Source organism: Vulpes lagopus, chromosome X (genome assembly GCF_018345385.1).
Source record: "Vulpes lagopus strain Blue_001 chromosome X, ASM1834538v1, whole genome shotgun sequence".
NCBI classification, from domain to species: Eukaryota; Metazoa; Chordata; class Mammalia; order Carnivora; family Canidae; genus Vulpes; species Vulpes lagopus.
Window position 1 is genome coordinate 42,432,501 of NC_054848.1, and position 17,343 is coordinate 42,449,843.

General features: G+C 52.3%; 1 protein-coding gene across 1 annotated transcript; it reads right to left on the bottom strand.

Moving 5' to 3' along the window:
• Positions 1–530: 530 nt before the first annotated feature.
• FOXP3 (forkhead box P3) lies at positions 531–16,032 on the bottom strand. The gene is made up of 13 exons (XM_041741911.1): positions 15,870–16,032; positions 14,006–15,579; positions 6,916–7,144; positions 6,288–6,392; positions 6,061–6,199; positions 5,562–5,649; positions 5,388–5,492; positions 4,376–4,463; positions 4,104–4,184; positions 2,984–3,134; positions 2,197–2,273; positions 890–991; positions 531–692 (listed from the first exon to the last, which is right to left on the bottom strand). The coding sequence occupies exons 3-13, from the start codon at positions 7,120–7,122 to the stop codon at positions 543–545; spliced, it is 1,293 nt and encodes a 430-aa protein (XP_041597845.1). The 5' UTR covers positions 7,123–7,144; positions 14,006–15,579; positions 15,870–16,032; the 3' UTR covers positions 531–542.
• Positions 16,033–17,343: the final 1,311 nt, after the last annotated feature.

Sequence of the window (17,343 nt, forward strand, 5' to 3'; positions counted from 1 at the left end):
TCTGTGCGGGTCCCTGGGCACATCTCCTGTGACACTGCACCTGTGGGCCTGGGGATGGCTGTGGGTGGGTGCTTTGGGGTATGGGGGCTGACAAGGCTGTGCTAGGGTGTGATCATCTGCGTGATTGCAGGTCTGAGGTTGTCTGAGTGTACGGAGGCAGGCTCTTTGTGTTCTGGTGTTTGTACTGCATCTAAGGGACTGGATTGTGACCGTGCATGTGTCTTTTCCAGCCCCGGGGTCATCTGTGAGAATGACTGAGGCAGGCTGGATGTGTGGTTGTTTGTGATGGCTCAGTTTGGCTAAGGAGTGTGTTGCAGGAAGCTGGGATGGGAGCTGGGGCCGGGGCCCCTCTGAGCAGCCTGGGTGCAGAGCATTTGACCTAAAGAGGGTGGTCAGCTGAGGATCAGGGTCCCTGTACACCTCACTTTGTGGTCCCTGTAGGCATATCCAGGGCCCGTAGTCCCTGCCCCTGGCCACTTCCATCCCACCACCACCCCTCATTCGGCCCCTGTCCTTCCTTCCTCCTTTCCTTTGCTTTGAGTTTAGGGGCCAGGTGTGGGGTTGGAACTCCTGCTAGGCCTCTGGCTTCTCTTCTTGCGGAACTCGAATTCGTCCACGGTCCACACGGCCCCCTTCTCACTCTCCACCCGCACGAAGCACTTGTGCAGGCTCAGATTGTGGCGGATGGCATTCTGTGGAAGGCAGGCCAGCCAGGCCGGGGGCAGGGGAAGCAGGCAGGCAGTCATCCTCTGAGGTCAGCAGTACCCACCAAAAGCTGGCCCCCTGCCCCTTGCCTACATGCCTACACGCCCTCCCACTCCTGAGCTTGGCCAGTACTATGGTAGCATTTGAGGCCCTCCCAGCCACTGCTACCTCCAGAGGAACTCACCTTCCAGGTGGCAGGGTGGTTCCTGAAGAAGGCAAACATGCGTGTGAACCAGTGGTAGATCTCATTGAGTGTCCGCTGCTTCTCAGGAGCCTCCAGGATGGCCTGGAGGTTGGGGGGCAAGGGGGTCACTTCTCCAAAACTGAGCTGAGAGTGGTAGTGGCCCGCCCTGGGTATCTGACATGGGTGGAACTGTGGGGGTGGGGGGAGGGGAGGGAGGGAGATGGTGTGGGGTGATAGGTCAGAGACAGGGTCAGAAGTGGGCTGAGGGGTCAGGCCAGGATGGGGTGAGGTAGAGGGGAATGGCTGACATTGTGGTAAGGTCTGGCTCAGGGTAAGGCCAGGATCAGGTTAAAGGTCTGGGACAGAGCTGGAGCTGGCTGTCTCCACAGGGGCAAGGTTGCAGGGTTTGGGGAGGTTGAAGGCCAGGAGCAGGGTCAAGTTAAGGATTTGGGCAGGGTAAAAGGTCATCAGGGAGGGGATTCATTAAGGGTCTGGCTGGGGATGGACTGGGGTGAGTTGAGGGCTCAGGGATGGGATAGCATTAGGTTAGGAGTCAGAGGTGGACCTAGTGATATAGCAATCTTATGTGTCAGGCATGTATTTGGGTTCAGGGTCAAGAAGGAGGTTGGTTGTGTGTGGTCCTTAAGGGTCAGGGCTTGTGTTAGGTGTGGAGTGAGGCTAAAGGTCAGGGAATTTGATCTGTTTGGATTTAGGAATGGGGTTAAGTAAAGGGTCAGAGGTTATGGCTGCAGTGAGGTTCTGGGTCAGGATGGGGCTACGCAGGGGAATGTAGGGGCTAGGTGTGGGCCTACCCAGGATAAAGGTCTGGGCAGCCTCTGATGGAAGTGCTGGAAAGGCATCAGGGAGATTCACATGAAGCGTCTGGGATGGGGTGAGGCCAAGAGTCAAAGAGACGTTACAGGAAGGGGTTAGAGGCAGGGTCTGGCCGAGGGATGTGTTGACATATTGGGGCATGTACGGGGCTGGGAAAGGAGTTAGGATAGTATCTGTGGTGGGTTTAGGGCACGGGGCAAAGATCAGGTTCATAGTGGGGCTATTCTACAGGTCTAGGTGGGGGTACATATGGGTGGGTAGCAGGGAAGGGGTGGGTCGAAGGCCCGAATTTGGCTTGCACTGGCCTAGATAGTGGTTTGGGTTTGGGTTTGGGGGCAGGTCTGGGGTGAAGCCGGCATGGGGAATCATATCTGAGACCTGTCCTGGGTGCGCTCAGAAGGAGGCTGGGAATGTGGCAGGCCGGTCCCCACCCCGTTTCTTTTCCTTCTCCTTGACCCCCACTGCCTGCTTACCCAGCGGATGAGGGTGGCGTAGGTGAAGGGGGGGCGCATGTTGTGGAATTTGAAGTAGTCCATGTTGTGGAAGAACTCTGCAGGGGGTTGGGGAGAATCAGGCCCCATCCTGGAGTGCCTCACTCCCTCTCCCATCCTCCATGCTACAAACAGAATCAAGTAGAATCTAACCTGGCTGAAATCCCTTGCTAACAGCACCGCTTTTCACCATTGGAGTTACTGTGCCAAGCCCCGGGCATCAAGTATATGGCTCACCATTAGCACCATTCTCACCAAAATGGGCCTTGCTGTCCCCAAAGTTTAGAAGAAGTGAAGTAGCTGGCACACCAAAGGGATGTCACTGGCCAAGTGGCAGAGCCAGGCTGACACTCCAGGGCCTGAATCCCTCTTAAGCCCACAGCCCAGGCCTTGTGGGCAGTAAGGGGGTCCGTGAGCTTGGGAGAGTCATGCCACTTTTCCTTGAAGGGGGAAGGGACAGTCCCTTGGAATCACTTGGCTAGTTCTTTCCCTTCTGATGACCAAATGGGGTAGTCGAAGCCCAGAATGAGTGAGCCCTGAGCCCCAGGGGAGATGGGGCTAGACACGAGAAACCATGATGGGGAGCTTGCAGGCTTTGGAAACGCTGAGAGGCAGCTTTTGCAAGCAGTCGAGTTTTCCCAAAGGCAGGGTAGCAGTGCTGGGGAGGGGCAGGACTGGCTGTCTCCCCCTACCTCTGTGCCAGTCAGGGGGATTAGGGGCTCAGGATGAGGGGGGGGCGGGCACCATGTAGGGCATAGACCATCCTTACCTGGGAATGTGCTGTTTCCATGGCTGCCCCAGAGGTGCCTCCTCACAGCAAACAGGCCATCAGGGGCCTCCTGGGGGCTGGACCAGGCTGGGCCCGTGGTGGCAGGAGTGCCAGCAGCTACGATGCAGCAGGAGCCTTTGTCAGATGATGCCTGCAGGAGGAGGGAGAGGCTACTGACTCAGAGGCTTAAACTTTCCACTTCAGTTTTAAATAAGTAAGTGTTTTTAAAAACAAGGGAGCTCTCTTCTCCTTTCCAGTCTGATGTGGAATCTCACAAAGCAGCATGAGTTGTATTTATGAGAGTGTGAGTGTGGAGAGTGTGGACGTGTGTGTGTGTGTGTGTGTGTGTTTAAGATTTTATTTTATTTATTCATAGAGACAGAGAGAGAAAGAGAGAGGCAGAGATACAGGCAGAGGGAGAAGCAGGCACCACACAGAGAGCCTGACGTGGGACTCGATCCCAGGTCCCCAGGATCACGCCCTGGGCTGCAGGCAGCGCTAAACCACTGCGCCACCGGGGCTGCCCGTGTGTGTGTGTGTGTGTGTGTGTGTGTGTGTGTGTGTGTGTGTATGTGTGTGTGTGTGTTTAGAGCACTAATGCTGGTGCCTCAAGCTGGGGCTGAATGGGGCTCCTCTCCTACCCAACTGTGACCTTAGGGATGATAGGAATACCTATCTCACAGCAGCATCAGGAGGATGAGATAAATTAACCCCAGCAAAGTGCTCAGGTACAATGCCTTGCACTTGGGGCCGGCTTCATGGGTGTGTGGCTTGTTTAATCACACAGGTCTCTGTACTGTGTCTACTGCTCTGCGGTGGTCATCTTGAAACTCGAGCTCCCTGTTTCTATTTTGCACTGGCCCCTGTGTGTTATATAGCCAGCCCTGCCAGTGGCACAGGGTCTGCCTCCAGTAAGTGGTGATTTGCTGCTGCTTTGAAAAATCAAGATCACAATGTTTTGGGAATCTAAGGGTCAGAGGGTTTGTAACTGAAGAGGACAGATTTCCAGGTCTGGGCATGTTTGGAGCTGGCCCCAGTCCTAGGGCCTGGGTTCAAGGTTAAGTCCCCTCCCCCAACCCCTCCAGTTGTCTCTTACACCTGTGGGCCTGGGGTGGCTCACCGTGGATGGAGCTTTGGTCAGGGTCATCTTCCCAGCCAAGTGGGCCTGCATAGCACCCAGCTTCTCCTTCTCCAGCACCAGCTGTGAGGATAGGCACAAAGTGAGGCCTCACCTTGGCCTTTTTCTGTCACATCTTTGCTCAGGCCATGGTCCTTCCTGGGAGTGCCCTACCTCCTCCCTTCCTTTATGCCAGCCCCCATCCTGGGTGAGCTAAGCACAGGGTGGACATAAGGCTCGCCCATCATCCCCCCCCACCCACTCTCCTATGTCACCTGCTGTTCCAGAGACTGCACCACCTCCCTCTGGAGGAGACACTGTGCTCTGCCCTTCTCATCTAGGAGATGGTCCGCCTGGCAGTGCCTGGATAGGGGGAAGATTCCATGTGGGTGACCATGGTGGGCCTGCCTCCTGACTCAACATTCCGAGTGAGGAGAGCCAGACCATCTTGGAGACGTCTCTGCAGAGCCTCAGCCTCTCTCCCCTCTCTACCTCAGTCTCCCTTTTAAACCTGCTCTTGCTTCAATACATGCTACTTGGCATCTCCTGATGCCAGGCCTGAGCTCGCCGCTTGAGCCCAGCCAGGAGGCTGGAGATGATGTTGGGAGGCTGGTGAGTTAAGAGCAGACCAGGTAGATGAGGGCAGGAGAGGCACTCCAGGTGGAGGGGACAGCCTGTGTAAAGTCATGGTCATGAAGAGGACAGGGTGCAGAGTTGCCACTGGTAGTTGGGTATGGTTGGAAAAGGTTTTGTGTGTGTGTGTGTGTGTGTGTGTGTGTGTGTGTGTGTGTGTGTGTGGCTGAGGGGAGGGAGCAAGAGCCACTGTGAGAATCTGGGACTTTGGTGCTCAATAAAATCAGGCTGCTGTGTTGGCATGAGGGGTAGGACAACAGGGCAAAGTGGTCAGGAGTGTGGATTCTAGAGCTTGGCTGCCTGGATTCAAATCCCAGCCCTGTCACTTAGGAACTGGGTGATTTTGATCAAGACACTTAATGTTTTATGGCCTCAGTTTCTGTATCTGTAAAATGGAAGTAAATAATAGTATATACCTTTATTATGATGCCCCATTATAAAGATGGGGAAACCAAGGCCCAGAGAAGCTAAATAGCTTGCCCAAGGTTAGACAGCCAGGGAGTGATGGAGCTGCAATTTGAATCTATAGTCTTAGCCTTTGCCTTTCATCTTGTCACTACCTACTGAGATGAGGCCCGAGCTAAGACCTGTACCACATGCCACCTCCCACAGACTGGGGACCCTTCTGGACTGGAACAGGCCTGGGTCACTCACTTGAGGAAATCCTCTGGCTCCTCGAAGACCTTCTCACATCCAGGCCACTTGCAGACACCATTTGCCAGCAGCGAGTAGGAGCCCTGGGGCACGGTCGGAAGGGTGCTGGGGGGACACAGGGTGTCAGAGGGGAGAGTGGCAGGGCAAGGGCCCTTCCCAGCCTGGTCCACTCACCTGTCTTTCCTGGGTGTGCTGGGGCTTGGGAAGGTGCAGAGCAGTGCTGGCTCCCTGGACACCCACTCCAGGCTGGCTACGTTGATCCCTGCGGGTGGGGACAGGGTACCTTGGGGGACTGTGGGCTGGGCCCTCCAGCTTAGCCCACAAAGACTCTCGTTTTGAACTTTCCACCCTCCTGAGCCTTGCAGGCCCTGACTCCCGGGAGGGTTGGGGGGGGTGCTCTGTTGTCCCTAATGTCCAAGGCTTCTGGTGGAGCAGCTCAAAGACTGCCATTTGCAAATGCTGACATTTTGACTGCAAAGACCTGTGGTTCTGTGATTTTTGCTATTCTGCATCTTTAAGGTTCTGAGCCTGACATTTTCAGGAGGTTGGAGTTTCCTAGATGAGAAGACCTGATGCCTCCGACCTCCTGAAGGCTGCCATTCGGCAGCCTACGCTGCTCACATTCAAGCACCCAGGGGCTCGGTTTCTATAGAGCTGTGGGGTGGAGTGTTACCAGGTGGCAGGCCTGGCCGGGCCTTGAGGGAGAAGACGCTGGTGGCAGCAGTGGGTGGTGGCAGGCTGATCATAGCTGGGCTGTCCAGTGGGCGCACCTGCAGCACCGGGGTCCGAGTGTGGGTACCCACCGTGGAGAGCTGGGGGAACACGGGGGCTGTGGTTCAGCCTACCCCTGCCCAGTTCTCCCACCTGCTCCCCTCTGCCCTGCCCATTGCTGGTTAGTACCTGGTGCATGAAGTGTGGCCTGTCCTGGAGGAGTGCCTGCAAGTGGGGTGAGGGGCTCAGCCGTGCCCCAGAAGGTGCCACCATGACCAGGGGCACTGTGGGCAGCTGGGGGGAGAGGAGAAGGCATACAGGTGAGGTGCCGTCCTTTTCTTCACTGCTCTACACATCTCACTCATATACTCCTTACCCCAGCCCCACGCGGTGTGCACTGACCATCCCCATTTCACCTATGTAGAAACTGAAGCTCAAGGAATGACTTCTTCCAGATCAAATGGCTAATAAGTGGCAGAACTGGCCTCAACTCTGTCACCTCACCGCCTCGGGCTTCAGCCCTCTCCCCTATCACATGGGGATGGGGACACATGGCCATGCCCGTGGGACCATGATAGGATCTCCTCTCCTGAGACAGGGATTGGGAGGTCGGGGAGAGCCTCGGATCTCTGAGACCTGCTAACCAGGGACTTTCTTGGCTCTGCGACATCTGCATAAGTCACAGACTTGCCTGGGACCCAGAAAACCACTTCCTGTGCCCCAGCTGGGCCCCCCGCCCAGTGCCACAGTAAAGGTTGGCACCTGTAGGCCCAGGTACCCACCCCCTGCCTGCCCCATCCTGGGCCCGGGGCCTCACCTGCAGCTGCGATGGTGGCATGGGGTTCAAAGAGGAGGAGGCATGGGCCCCGCCTCGGAGGTCCCGGCCCTGGAAGGTCACCCCTGGGCCCTTGGCCCCAAGCAGGTCTGAAGCCTTGGGTGCAGCCCTCCAGCTGGGCAAGGCTCCTGGGGATGGGTCAGGTGCCAAGGAAGGGGCTGAGGGCTTGGCTGGCCTGGGGTTGGGCATCGGGTCCTTGTCCGAGGGCAGGCTGTGGGGACATAGGAGGAAGGAGTTACACATGTCCCCAGCAGGTGCATGAACTACTCAACCACCTGAACCATGTGGACCCCCAACTCTGGTCAGAGCAGGCAGCGGTTGGGGCCTGTTCCCAAGGGCTCCACAGCTGGATCCCAGCTCTGATCATGTGTCCATGTGGCACACAGCCATGCATACAGTGGTGTCAGGAACACAGGTATGCATGTGTCTCCACACATGTCCCATGTGCAGATGTGCCCGGGGTCAGCACTCAGCCTGCCTGTGCATGTGGGCAGAGCCCTGCTGGTGATGTGTCCTCCTCCACAGGGGAGGTAGGGGATTCGAGTAGTTTGTGGGGCCTCAGAGCAGGGGCAGGTCTCGGCTTTTCTCCCCCAACTGCTTGAGGGTTGTCTTCAAACCACAGCTCCCTGGTCCTCCCTGCAGTTTGCACAGGCCACACAATATTTGCTGATCCTGCTGGGACTGGTCTCTGACTTTCCTGGTGGCACAGTTTTATCCCAGTAACCTGGCATATACAAGAGCAGAGGGGGGCCATGGACCCAAGATCCCTCTGGACGCTGTGAGAGGGACAGGCTTTAGGAAGATAAGAGCAGGGATACTGGCGAGGAGGCTCCTGTGACAGTCCAGTCACCAAGTGACAATGGTGGCACAGACAGGATGGTGGCAGTGGAGATAGTGAGAAGTCGATGGATTCTGAGTGTGTTTCGGAGTTGGAGTCAGAAGACTTTGCTGGCACCTTGGATGTGGTGGGGGGTGGTGAGAGGAGGAGGGTCAAGGTGACCTCCAGCCAGGTATTTGCCTGAGCAGCTAGATGGACAGAGTGGATGCCACCTGAGATGGGGGGAACAAGGTTGGGGGTGACGATCCAGGTGTGGATGGACATGAAGAGTCTGGCATTAGACATGAAAGTGGGAATACTGAGTGGGCAGGAGTCTGAGTACAGGAGTCTGGAGCTCAGGCAGGGATAGGGTCTGATCATCTCTGGGCTCCTGCCTTGCATGAAGCTGAAGTGGCAGGTGGCCACAGGGGAGAGAGATAGGCTCTCTTAGGCCAGGGCTTGTGGGAGCATCTTGACTCAGCCCCCACCAGAGTTTACCCCAAGTCTGCTTTCCAAGCCTGCACTCATATTCTATGCCTTGCCTGGAATGTCTGCTCTTCCTCCGTATCCCCTATCTGAGCACTATCCAGAAAGTCCTCTGTAATGGCTCCAGGCTCCTTTGCTGAGCCCTAGAACCTTCCACTCCATGACAGGCAGGGCTTCAGTTTCTCAGAATCCCAGTCTAAGAGGAAGCCAGAGCTGGAAGAGGCTGCCTTGTCCAATTGCCATTTTACTGAAGGGAATACCCAGGTGCAGCATTCCACAATCCTATGGGCAACTTGAGAGCTCCGTATCTTACTCTAGAAAGTGTGTGTGTGTGTGTGTGTGAGAGAGAGAGAGAGAGAGAGAGAGGGAGAGAGAGAGAAAGAGAGACTCCCCACCCCACTTCACCCCGCAGCACTGGGTTGGGCACGTAGCTGCTGATAGCAGCCCAGGCTGCCAACAAGCAGGGTTTAGGGGAGCAGCTGCTCCTTCCTTTCTTTGCTGTCAGCTCACAGGTCAGAGCTCTGGTGCAGAGGGAGGTGCAGGTGAGAATCCAGGTATTAAACTTTTGGTCTCTCATGGGGGTTAGATTCTACATGAGAATCAAGAGCCTGGATCTATGGAGGCTCATAACTCAGCGACTGTGAGGAGGTGAGCAAATGAATGAAGGCAGAGATCAGGGTGATGCTTCTAGAAAGCCAAGGCATGCCAAAGACTGCCAGCAATTCACCAGTAGCTAGGAGAGAGGCACAGACAGATTCTCCCTCACAGCCTTAGGAGGAACCAACCTTGCCGACACCTTGATCTTGGACTTCTGGCCTCCAGAACTGTAAGACAATAAATTTCTGCTATTTAAGCCCCTCCCAGTTTGTGGTACTTTGTTACAGAAGCCAGAGTAAACTAATACTAATTTTGGTCAGTGAGTGGATGGTTTCCACCACTCTGGCCTGGCTCACATGGCTGGCCTGTGGTCACTTCTGAAGCTGCCTGGACACTTGTCTGTGGCTCATAAGAAATCTCTTTCTCAGACACGTCTAAGATGTCCAGACTCAGAGAAGCACAGATACATTCTCAGAAAGGGGACACAGATATGGTCTGTCTGATGGTAGGGAACCTGGAGGGCCGGGCTGGGCAGCCAGCTTCCTGCACTGTCTGTTGGGGCGTCCCTTTTTGACTATTTCTCAGAAGCTGCATGGAGGATGTTTCTGGGACGCAGAGCATGTTTTCATATCGGGGTCTGCATCTGGGCCCTGTTGTCACGTCTCCAGATTTTCCGCCATTGACGTCATGGCGGCCGGATGCGCTGGGCTTCATTGGCCCCAAGGAGGAAGAGAAGGAGGCAGATACCCCACCCCATAGGTTTCGTTCCGAGAACTGGCTGGCCCATCCTGCAGCCGTCTTGGCCCCGGTGGGGGTGATGTGGGTGCCTGCGGATGTGGTGAGTGACGTCCATCTGGCCACCATGACAAGCCCTGGGCCCTGTAGACTTGGGCCATGGAGAGGCCTAAGGTTTGATGCTTGGGGAGTACCATGCAGATCTGACAGATACTGGGACCCTGGGGGAGGGGTTTTCAAGGGGGGGTCTTCTTAGGTTCAAAGGATCCCAGAATCTCAAACCCACTCTGTGGGGTCCATGGGTCCAACTGCAAAGTATGTGAAAGCTAATGTCAATGGTGTCCAAACTCACTGGAACTCCCTGAAGGACAGGAAGCTCCCTACCTCATAGGGCCTTTGAGGCTTAGAATTGTAGCAAGCCTCCTCTTAGCCTCCCTACTAAGTTCTGTGATGGCAAGAGGGGTCAGAATCATCTCCTCTACTCCCCCTAGCCTGGGGTTAGGCTCTGCCACTAACTAGCTATAACTCTCCTCAGGCTCATATGTAAAGTGGGACAATAATAGTACCCCTCTTCCAAAGTTAATGCACATGAAACGTTAACAAATGTCAGTGATGGTCAGTGAACACTTACAGGGCCTCAGTCTCCCTGCCCATTCTAGGACAATGTTCCCATACTCACAGCCATACCACAAAATATGGGGAGGGAAGGAGAGGAGGTAGAGACCACCACACCTTTGGCTAGAGCCTTATTGCAGGGAGCAGGAAAAGCCTCAGTCAGTAGAGAGCTCACTGCCAGGCTCTCTGGAAGGGCCCCAGGATGGGAGATCCCAGGAACCAGTGCCAACGCTGGGGACATGGTTGAGCTCTATCCACAGCCAGACCCAAAGCCAGACTGACTGACTTATATACTTCCAGTATCACTACCCTCTGGCCACAAGGCCTCCTGACCCAGGGGACCCTGGGACCCCACCCTGACTAGTTCTTGTGAGGATGGGCCTCCACACTGGCCCATGTGGCCATGGAGCCTCCTGCCTGTTTAAGCATCCAAGTTGTGAGGGAAGAAGGGGGAATGCAGCAGCTGGAGGGCAGCTCAGGTATGCCCCTCCTCTCATGGGTGCTGAGAAGTAAATTGAGGCCCACAGTGGGGGAGAGAGACAAAACCAGGGTCCTGACAAGAGCCCCATGGTCTGAGCTTGGGGCTTAACTCTGCTACTCCATCTCTGGGAGGCCTTGAGAGAGCCCCCCCCACCCATTTCCAGGCCTCAGTTTGCTCCTCTATACACTGGGTAGAGAGAGGCATGGAGTAGGTGAGGGCCAGGGCCCTTCCACTTCGTGTCTGGGTGACTTGTTACATGTCTACAGGGTGTCAAGTCGACAATTTCCCCTCCATCCAGGGGACTGGCTGAAAGACAGGGATACATGGAGACAAAGAAACAGGAATAGGAAGAGATAGACAGATAGGCATAGGGGAACACAAAGACCCAGAGAACAAGAGATACAGAGAGATGGGAGAGACATGAGGTGGGACAGAGATACACAGAGAGTGAGAGATGCTGGAAGAGAGGGAAGGAGAGAGAGAGAGAGAGAGAGAGAGAGAGAGAGAGAGAAGAGGAACTCCCAGGAGCAGAAAGTCCTAGAAGTACACACAAGGAGGGAAACAGAGAATGAGAGAAACCAAAAGAATAAGATGGAGAAGGAGCGAGAGAGTGAGGGAGGGAGGGAGAGAAAGGGAGAGAGGGGGTAGGAATAGATAGACATGGATGTCCCAAATAGGAACAGTTGTTAATCTCTGGCTGGAGGAACTGAGGCTGCAACAGATAACAAAAAAAAAAAAAAAAAAAAAAACTGAAGGGCAAGATGCTGGGGGGCCTGTGGTCAGCGAATCTACTGTATGGCAAAGCAACAATCAGCAAAGTGGTATGGCTCAGACACTGAGGAACAGAACAAAACAGAAAACTTGATCACAGACCAGTGTCTAGAGGGAATCAAGTTTGTGATGAGTGTGGCATTTCAAACTGGGAGATGGTAGAGGATATACTGTTTGACAAATGCTTCTGGAAACGTTAAGGGAAAAAGACAAAGTTATTGAATGAATAATCAGTCCATTTTTCCCACCAATTCCTTTCTGCCCAGTCTGAAAAGTCATCATCATCATGTACCCCAAAATACATTCCAAATCTATGAAAGAGATAAATAAGAATATCTAATGTTGCTCTTGGGTTTCTTATGTGCCAGGCCCTGTACTAAACACTTAACATGGGTAATACATTTAATCCTCACAACAACTCTTTGAGGCAGGTGCTGCTATAATCATCATGGTATCTATAAGGAAATGAAGGTACAGACAAGTTAAATGCCTGCCTAAAAATCACACAGATGGCTTGAGGTGAGGCTGGGTTTGTCCCAGACAGTCTGGCTCCAGTACCCACACTCTTAACCTCCACAGCAAATGGAAAAAATGAAGCCATAAAAGAGACTAGAAGCCAACACAGGTGAACATTTATCTCATTTTCAAGTGGGAAAGGACTTTCTAAGCATAAAACCAGAGATAGTAACCACAGAAGAAAAGAGTAACCCATTTGACTATATAAAAACATCATAGCATCACAAAACTCCATAAACAAATAGAAAAAGTGAGTGATGAATTGGGGAAAAATATTTGCTATACATGTATGGCCATTGGAAGTTTAATACCCTTTTAAATAAAAAGCTATGACAAATCAATAAGAAAAAAATGATGAACACCCTATTAGGACTAAGGATATGAACAGACAACTTAAAAAAAGTAGATGATTGGGATCCCTGGGTGGTGCAGTGGTTTGGCGCCTGCCTTTGGCCGAGGGCGCGGTCCTGGAGACCCGGGATCGAATCCCACATCGGGGTCCCGGTGCATGGAGCCTGCTTCTCCCTCTGCCTGTGTCTCTGCCTCTCTCTCTCTCTCTGTGTGACTATCGTAAATAAATAAAGAAAAAAATTAAAAAAAGTAGATGATTAATAGATAGTATAGGTAATCAAAGAATGCGAATGTCAACAATGTGGTAATATTTTTTCTTACCTGTTATGCTGAGAAAGGATTTAAAAATGAAAATACCCACCGAGGGTTAGCTTGAGTACAAGAAGCACAAAACAGGACAACCTTTTGAAAGAACAGTTTGCAGAGAGGGTCAGAAACCTTAAAAATGCACATCCCCCTTGTCCCAGCAACTCCATTTTCAGGAATCCAAGGAACTATCAGGAATGATTATGGGGAAAACCTAGAAATAACCCAAATGTCTGGGAATTGGCACTGGGTCAAACCAATTATGGTTCATACCAATGTGAGGACAGTCTTGACAGCCACAAAAGATCATATGTTGAAACAATTTTTAGTGACCTACAAAAACACTCATGCTAATTAAATAAAACAGGAATAAAAACAATAGAGAGAGTGGTTCTAATTTGGTTAAAAAAATACTAACAGCTAACAGTGAGCACTTGCTAAGACTACAGAGATGAACTGGCTCCAGCCCTAAACAGCCTGCTTGGTTCTTGGACACGGACTCTGGACACGCACATACACACATACACACAGGCACACACGCATGCATGCACACACACACGGTCCTGGGGTAGGACCACTTAGCTAAACCACGATTGACAATGGCATTAAGTGCCCCCCAGGAGGTTCTCTCATGCCATGCAAGCCCAGGTTCAATTAAGCGCTCAGCCTGACCCAACAGCTCACAATCCTCCTTCGATAGGGGCAAAGAGAAGTGATGCTCACTCTTGTAAAAATGGAAATGTCCTTATCGAAGTTACTCAGTACACTATCATTAGGCACCAACTGTACAAAGCTCTGTGCTGGATGTTGGGCAGGAAGGGGGGTGGAAGAAGGCTAGACAAGAGAGCAGGAGAAATGGTGGGAGTGAAACGGAGGAAAGAAGATAGATGGGGTGTGGTGAAGATGGAGGAGACAGAGACAGGAAAGCTGGGCAGACCCCGAGAAAGAGCGGTGGAGAGTCTGAGTGTTAGGGAAACAGACAAGGGCAGGCAGAGCAACATGGAAAGAGGGAGATGGGGCGAGCTATGAAAAGACAAGAGGTGAAGAGAAGGGAGGGGTGTAGTTGAAATTTCCAGTTACACCTGGATAGTGTTCAAGTCATTCAAAGCTCTGAAATTCATAAAGACTGGTAGTTGGCCTATTAAAATAAAATCCTGCCCATCTCCACATCGATCAATTTCTTTATCTTTGCCTCTGCCCATGCATTGATTAAGCACTTTACGGATCAGTCTGCTGGGATTTATTATTACTCTTATTATTGTAAAAAATATCTTACCTGACTGGAGCCACAGTTGCTGTGCATGTCTTGATGGTACCAGAGGGCTCCTGACCACCCCCCAGTGCCTGCCTCACTTCCACTGGACCCGCATTTGATGGGGAAGAGCAAGGGCACTCACCTTGGTGAAGTGGACTGGCAGAAAAGGATCAGCCCGGCTTGTGGGAAACTGTCACATATCAAAAACAACTTTGCTTTTATACCGAGAAGAAAAACCACGGTGTGGAAGCCACAGACCTCTCTCTTCTAATAATCCAATTTTTTTTTCGATGAGTGTGTGTGCTGATAATCACGGGGTGGGGGGGGTTCTCATATTCTCATAGTTTTTCCCCTCCCTTGCTCTCTCTCTCTCTCTCACTTGCTCGCTCTGTTTCTCCTCTTCTTGATTATGAGACTTAAACGGAAATTTTGAAATTTTGGGTTTTTTCTTTGCCCTTTACGAGTCATCTGAAAATATGATTTCTTCCCCTTGCCACAGAGGTGAGAGGTATCAATGAGATAACAGGGCTCATGAGAAACCACAGTTTTTTACACAAAAGTGTGTAGAGTTAGAAAAAAAAAAACAAGGGAAAAAAAAACCTCAAATAAATCACGGAGGCGTCCCAAACAGGCAGAGATACCACTGTGAGTATGGGTCAGGAGACACCAGGGAAAGAAACTGAATAGGCTGAGTTTCCAGAGGCCTGCTCCATACCTCAGTTCTCCCTTAGGGAGAATTGATATGGTCGTCACTGCTCTTACTGCCCAAAGAGCTCTGCAACCCATCTCCCCACAGAGGGGGCATGGAAGTCATTTCATGGAGAAAAATGCAGGGAGTCCCTTTCTATCTGCCACAACTCACAGAATCGAACAGTCAGAGAATCACTGGCTCCCAGAATCCACTTAGCATCACTGAGTGAGGAAAGGGAGCAAAGTCTCATCACGTAGTAGGGCTTGAGAGCCCTAACCTGGAGGGTACCCTACAGGGAAGGACCTGAGGAGGCCCCCAGTGTTAATGCATCTGTCCTCATGAAGCCCAGAAGCCCCTTGGGACACTGGCCCTCTCTTTGTCAAGGACACCATGACCCGATGCTTCTAGGCCCCCAGCCTTTGCGATTTTCTACTTTGAAAAAATCCCAGTTTCTCAGGTTTCAGGATTCCAAATATTGGCCACCATCCCCATAGCTGACATTTATCTCCAATTTTCCATATGCCAGACACAGTGCTGAATGATTCTCTCCAATGATCACATTCAGTCCTCACCACGGCTTTCTGCAGTCCATCTTGTCAGTGGCCATTACACATATAGGGAAAACAAAAGTGTGAAGTAGTCGAGCAATGTGTCCACGGTGACAGAGCTGGCAAGTGGGGGCTCTGCCTTCTTTGGTGCTAGCCTTAAAAACCCCCAGTGTCCTTGGGCCTAACAGTCTTGGATCTTAAAATTCTGGGATGCCATGACAGGGAAGTTCTGAGATTTGGAGATTCCTCTGGGGGCTTGAAGCTTGTGAGGTTTTACGGTAGTCCAAGAAGTGGCAGCTGCATTTCCTTACTTCACCAGGAACCCTCCTTTAACCAGTGGTCAACAGGGGAGACCAGACTCCAGGGGCTTCTCCTGATCGGTCATGGCTGTGACTCCCAGACCCCGGCTCCTCAGTGCCCTGCAGGGTTCTGTTATCCAATGTTTACTCCAAGCCCTCTGCAAGATTGGCTTCAGGCCTAGGGAAGAGAGATTGGAAACCACTTTTTATTCACATGGTACAAATCTAGTGGCCAAGACCCACCCCTTAACCCCTTCACCTTCCCCCACCCACCTCTGAAACCCTGAAAGAAAGGAGAGCCTTCTTTCCTTAACTCAGACTCACCTTTCTGGAAAAGCCCAGAGGGGGCCTGATACCTTGGCTTGTGAAGATAAGAAAAAAAAAGTGAGCAGAAAAAAAAGACCTAAAAAAAAAAAATCAGCCAACAACAATTAAAAAAAAAAAAAAACCAAACCCAACCCTCCTTACCATTAGTTCAAAACCAAACTTTCACTGGTTGAGGTTTCTGAGTTGGTGGGACACGTCTTGAGACCCAAAGATGGCCTGTGTGCGCTGGGCAGCCAGGGGAGGCACCAAAGTGGGATAAGGTCCTCAGGTTGGAGGCTTGCAGGTATCTTGTGTACAGCAGGGGCTTAACAGGTGTGGCCTGTGGTTGGGAGCAAGATGGTGTGAGGAGCTTGTTCGTTAAGGAGTCTTGGGGAACTGCCTTTAGGGATAGGCTAATGACCCCTTGTTCCTCATGGACTTGGGTCTGAACATTCCTTATACTTCCTGTATAACCATAAACTAGGCTAGTTCTGGAGGCTGAGGCCTCATTCCTTGCCTCAGGATCTGTCTCCTCTTAAGACAGGGGGTTGGTTTTCTTTTATAGGGTCAGAGGTGTGGGCTTCATCCTCCTCATACCCTTCCTATAGACCATCCCTCCCTTACTGTCATTCACTCCATGAGAGGAGTGGCCAGAGAAGTAGGGGGATAACTGAGTGAGGGTGGTGGCCCAGGATCCCAGGAGGCCACCTGAGTGGGGCTTGAGGTAAGGGAGGGGTGATGCTGCTGCTGCTGAGACCCTTTACAGAGTGAGGGCTGGTGGGTCAGGTGGGCAGAGAGGGGCAGAGGTCACCACCTCCTTTCTGTATGGGACTATATCCTCTTGTGTGGAAGGTTTCTGGGGGAGAGTACACAGGATTACACGGACAGGTGCGTGAAAGTCCCCAGAGCAGGGGCAGGGGGTGGGAAGGGTTTGACAGACTCGAAGGAGGTGAGGGATGGATCCATGGGGATCATGGATCACCCAAGTGATTCCAGAGGGAACAGCCAGCTTAAAGGCCAGCTTAAAGGCCTTGAGCGGGAGTGTGATTTGCTCCAGGTAGTCAGTGTGGTTAGGAGGGTGGGAGCGAGAGGAATAGGGGTAGGAGGTGAGGTCAGAGAAGAGACTTAGGGGTTAGACCCTGCAGGACCTTGTAGTCCATGTAGGACTTTGGCTTTTACTCTGAGTGAGGAGGAGGCCACAGGAGGGTTGTGCATAGGGGAGAGACATAAACTGCCTTAGGATTCAATAGGCTCCCTCTGACTGCTGAGTATAGAACAGGTTGTTGGAGTGAAGGTGGAAGAAGGGGAACCCGAGACAAATAGGCTACTGCAGTGGTCCAGTGACTGATGATGTGATGGAAGTGGAGGGGGTGAGGAGAGGCTGGATTCACGAAATATTTTGAATGGGGAGCTGACAATTTGCTCAAGGATGAGAGTCTTGGGGCCAGACCAGGACACAGATAATGCCCCTAACTACAAGTAAGGCACCTCCCCCCCCCCCCCCCGCCCCGGAAATTCTATCTTGGTTAATCCCCTTTTCTTCTGTGATTTTCCCCCTGTTGCTTGCAACTGAAAATAATCCTTCCTGACTCATGACCACCTCCCCCTGGACACAGACCTGAGGAGGGGTAGGCTA

What these genes read in the sequence shown, in the direction of transcription:
- FOXP3 (XM_041741911.1), bottom strand. Translation starts at nt 7,122, where the DNA reads ATGCCCAACCCCAGGCCAGCCAAGCCCTCAGCCCCTTCCTTGGCACCT. An exon ending in GGCCACACTTCATGCACCAG is followed by an intron (nt 6,200 to 6,287) that starts GTACTAACCAGC and finishes GTGTTCCCCCAG; the next exon opens with CTCTCCACGGTGGGTACCCA. An exon ending in GAGCCAGAGGATTTCCTCAA is followed by an intron (nt 4,464 to 5,387) that starts GTGAGTGACCCA and finishes CCCCCTATCCAG; the next exon opens with GCACTGCCAGGCGGACCATC.